The 4,601-nt window shown below is 44.0% G+C and overlaps 1 protein-coding gene across 1 annotated transcript; it reads right to left on the bottom strand.

Moving 5' to 3' along the window:
* Positions 1 to 2,263: 2,263 nt before the first annotated feature.
* Positions 2,264 to 4,220, bottom strand: adra2db (adrenergic, alpha-2D-, receptor b). Its single transcript, XM_038699234.1, has one exon. The coding sequence runs from the start codon at positions 3,788 to 3,790 to the stop codon at positions 2,519 to 2,521; it is 1,272 nt and encodes a 423-aa protein (XP_038555162.1). The 5' UTR covers positions 3,791 to 4,220; the 3' UTR covers positions 2,264 to 2,518.
* Between the last annotated feature and the right edge of the window lie 381 nt (positions 4,221 to 4,601).

Genomic DNA, 4,601 nt, shown 5'->3' with positions numbered 1-4,601 from the left:
TCTCTTCCTGAACTAATGTCCAGTTCTGTTTACAGTCTGGGAGAAATGAAAGGCGCCCAGGATGGAAATGCAGACCTGAGAGGCCTGGAAATCAACACTAATTTTGTCTTCAATAAAAATGCAATTAGAAGATAATTTATCTCATGAATAGGGAGCGATTGTGAGGGATATGTGCTTAGCCTTGCGTGAAGGTGAAAATGAGGACAATATAGAATGCCATGCTGCTGTAGGTCTCTCAATTTGGACTTTGGAACAAAAGATGTAAAAATGCTAGTGTGTAAGAAGGCATGCCTAGAGAGACTACACATTACTGACTACACATTACTGAAAGTAACACAAAACACTACAGCTAATTAAAAGCATTGTACTCCATTCTCACTGCAATGGAGCAGTTGATTAGAAAGATAATTGAATTGGAAAGTGAGATTTAATAAGGGAGTTGCGTGTCTTGTCGGATGCTAATCAGTAAACTATCAGGAAGAAAATTACATACGAGTGTTCATCTAAATATTTCCTCCTAGGATAATGCAACAGGCATCATGGGAGATGGCTGTGCTCTCTGGAGAAATTAAGTTACATGTAACGTGCTTATAGCATCCCAAAACATTACATGTGCCCAATCTAATATCAATTTGACCCTAGCACTTCTTCAACATGAAGATGAAAGATGCAAAGCTAATTTTACCGTCTCTTGCGAGTGTGACTCTACCCAGACATTTCATTTGTTTCAAGAGTTTGTGAATCCCTTTGAGATAAACTTTCCTTCCTCACTTCTCTCAGACTGTCTAATTCTGTTCATGAATAAAATGGTGCTGCACGTCAAGAGACAAGGAAATATGCAACCACCTTCATTCTTGCTTCCCTAGATGATATTTTAACAACGCCCTCATGAATATGGGCACACTTCACAAAAACCACTTCATTGAACTTTAAAAAAAAAAAAATTTAAGCATGACACCCCTCAAACAGCGTGATTATCTTTGGCGAGGCGCCAGTGAGCTGTAGGAGTGCTTTGAAGACATTCCTAAGAGGATATAAATAGTGTATTTATCCCCAGGACCCCCATGCAGACAGTAGGCTGATATAGAGTTGGTCAGCCTTCTTCTCACTAACCAGAGTTTTTCCCAGAGATGCTCAGGCCTTAAGCTTCATCATATTCAACCTTTCACATACACTTTATATCCCAAATGCATTACGAACCGACTGCAGTTTGAGGCTGTATGGAAAACAGTGCTGTGCAGTTTTTTAAGAAGTGGAAACTTAAAGGATGATCATTTCACAATTCATAGGACCTTTTCTATGATAATGCAGATTTATAAAGCAGGGGATTACAGCCTGAGGCTTGGCTTGTAGATATTAAGCTCTCTTGGGGAACCAAGGAGATTTGAGCAGCTCTACCTGCAACGACTGAATCCAGAGATGTTATGGTTGTGTCACATGTGAGCATCCTTCCTCCGGCATGTTCAGGAATGTCTTTCTTTATCTCACCTTGACAGTAGCATTTTATCTGTAAGAGAATTTTAAAAAAATGTTTTACAGCACAACAAAAGTTTGTTGAACAATGTAACCTAGATGTGATCTATGTCCCATAAACCCATTCCATGACACTGAAATCAGGTGGTATAGCAGAACTGTGATCTCACAAGGTTTAAATATTTACTGAAAAAAATACTGAGGTATTGTGAGGTATTGAGAGGAGATTTATCCAATAGCCTTGCACAAGCATGTCTCAGCTTGGCCATTGTTCTGGTGTGAGGTGGTGTGATGGTGTTTGTGTGTGTGAGATTAGATTCTTACGTAACTTTGGGGGCTAATACGAAATGGCTGAGAGCCTTGCCGCAGGAAGCAAAAATGAACGGATGTATCTTAACTATCTGTATTAATGTCAAACAGTTCAACCAACTTTCTACACTTGATGATAAAACCTATTTAAATAATTGCTTCTTTAGGTTTACTTTCATGATACATACTCACAGGAAAAAAAATTCCTACTTATGCCCATGCTCACATATTATAGGTGGTGGAAATTAATCTTCTATATATCTCAACACAAAACACTCCCTGTGAACCAGCTTCCAGCAGAATCCAGCTGTATTCAACTCCTTCCTTGCTGCAGCATAAAAGACTGATCCAAAACAGGGATGCTTTTTTCAAAGGTGCAGGTTTTCAGGACTTATTATACAATGACCTATATATTACAGCTTTGCTCAAGTGGCATAAATGCATCTAATGATTAAATAACTGACCATGTGGGATGATTGCATCAAGTTTGCAACAGTGAAGCACTAAAAGTCTGTCTCTTTTGTTTTTGCTCCACTTTACATTTTATTCAGAGTTCTAAATATGTACACAGCACTGGATCTTTTTCTCTTTCAATACAATAGTATTTACATTAAAATTATTTGGGGGAAAAACAAGTCAGCCAAGAAGAATGAGTCCTAATAATACAATCCCTTCCCAGCACTGTTGAGTGAGAGAGGCATACAGATTTGTCCCAAGAACCATTTTTTTTTTGTATTTATGTGCGTTTGGAAGTTCTGCATACGATTTTCTTAAAGGCTTTCCTGAAGTCCCTGTTAAAAATAGTGTATATTATGGGGTTCACAGAACTGTTGCAGTAGCCAATCCAAAAGAAAAGGTTGAAAAGTGCGCCAGGGATGTAGCATCTCTCTCTGCAGATAGCATGCAGGCTGTAAGTAAAAAAGAATGGGAACCAGCAAAGCACAAACACCCCCATCACTACTGCCAACACGAAGGTGAAGCGTTTCTCCCGCATCTGGGCCACTTTGGTCTTGTTGGCCGCGGCCAGCTGTTGGCGCGAGGCTGGGATCTTCTGCTCTGGGTAGAGCTGTAACGCCCGAGCCGAAGCCCACGAGAGACGGCAGTTCTGAGGCGGGCAGCACTCTGACCCCTCCACCTTCCTCCGTTTGGTGAAGCGATGATTGCGGGGTTTAGTATCCGACGGACAGCAGCTCTCCTCCAAGTCGATGTCGTCCAGCTCCCCTTGCTTCTGCTGGTGGCTTCCGGAGCTCTGGCTACTGGGGCTCTCCATCTCGAACCGGTCCTTCCTAACGAAACAGGTTTCGGACTGAGAGGGCTGCCTTTCCAGGCCGTTCTTGGCCACGAAGACAGTGGATGAGCGCTGCTTGGCCACCTTATAGATCTTACAGTAAACCAGAATCATGATGAGACCCGGAGCGAAGAAGGACACCAGGCAGGAGGAGAGGATGTACCAGGTCTCATCGTTCAGCAGGCACTCCCGTTCATCATGTTTGGTCATGAGAAGAGGAGGGAAGGAGATGACCGCAGATATGATCCACACTACAGCAATCATGGACTTGATGCGCTTAGGTGTCCGCTTCAGGTTGTAGCTGACCGCCTTTGTCACTGACCAGTAGCGGTCTAGGCTGATGGCGCACAGGTGCACGATGGATGAGGTGCAGAACAACACGTCCAGAGCCAGGTAGAAGGCGCACCAAGTACTTCCAAAGTACCAGTAGCCCATGACCTCATTGGCGAGGGAGAAGGGGATGACCAGCGTGGCCACCAGGATGTCCGCGGATGCCAGAGAGACCAGGAAAAGGTTTTGGGGCGCACGGAGAGCCCGGCTGGTCAGCACCGCTACAATCACCAAAACGTTACCGACAATGGTCACCAAAATGATCACAGTAACTACCACGATGATGAGCGCAGTGGATGCCTCCGTGTGAGGCAAGGCAAGCGGTGCGTCCGTGGTGTTCTCATCATTGGAGACGTTTTCCACCAACAGATTTAACCGGGTTAAATCCATTCTGCCTTCAATTTGTCCTTTCGTATCATGTTTGTTTGCGCCCTTTTCCTCTCCAAAACAGCTAAGACTGGGTGCGCGGACCTGCCTTCCACTAACTACGTTGCGCGTAACGCTCCGGGTCAGTACAAAGAGAGTGCAACCCGCACGAGGCACAGCACCTGCACAAGTACATCTCCTCAAGTAGCAAACCCTTCATCACAGTTCCTCCAAATAGTCCCGACGGGCACACGGTGTTCTGAAAATGTAACAGCAGTGCGAAGAACAGCGTTCACAATCCAAGGCACCATGAGTGAAGTCCCTCCTCGGCTGTCACATCGCCGTGCGTACTGCAGTTGCGCTTTGGTGAACAGCATCGCTTTGGAGATACACGGGAAATGCACACTTCTGGTGGAATAAATGCCCATACAGGAGTGAGGTGACATCACTCCGAGGACCAGCCCATCTCAAAACCTAAAGTAGAGAGAGAGAGAGAGAAAGAGAGAGTTGTTTAGACAATTGGATTTCTTTGCAAATTGAAGTGTTTCTCTTCAGGCCAGCCCTTGGTATTGTTGTGTTTGATACTCACACATTGTTGTTTTCTTTCTTTCCGTTTAACGGATTAAGGTTAGTTTAATGTTTCTCAGCATTACATGTTCAGCATGCAAGGAGTGAAAAAATGATTATTGTAAAATGTTTTCATGGCACTGGTAGCACTATGACTGGGATCTTTAGGGTGACATAGCCATCAATAATCACCAATGGATATGGAGGTAATACAGCATGGTGGGAGGTTTCTCTGAACTTTATCAGCCCTGTGGGGCTACCAATTAGG

The sequence above is a fragment of the Micropterus salmoides genome, unplaced genomic scaffold, assembly GCF_014851395.1.
Source record: "Micropterus salmoides isolate LMB-PRFRI ecotype aquatic unplaced genomic scaffold, ASM1485139v1 Ms_hic_scaffold_5, whole genome shotgun sequence".
Lineage (NCBI taxonomy): Eukaryota > Metazoa > Chordata > Actinopteri > Centrarchiformes > Centrarchidae > Micropterus > Micropterus salmoides.
The sequence above is the reverse complement of the archived record's forward strand: the minus strand, read 5'-3'. Positions and strand labels throughout refer to the sequence as shown.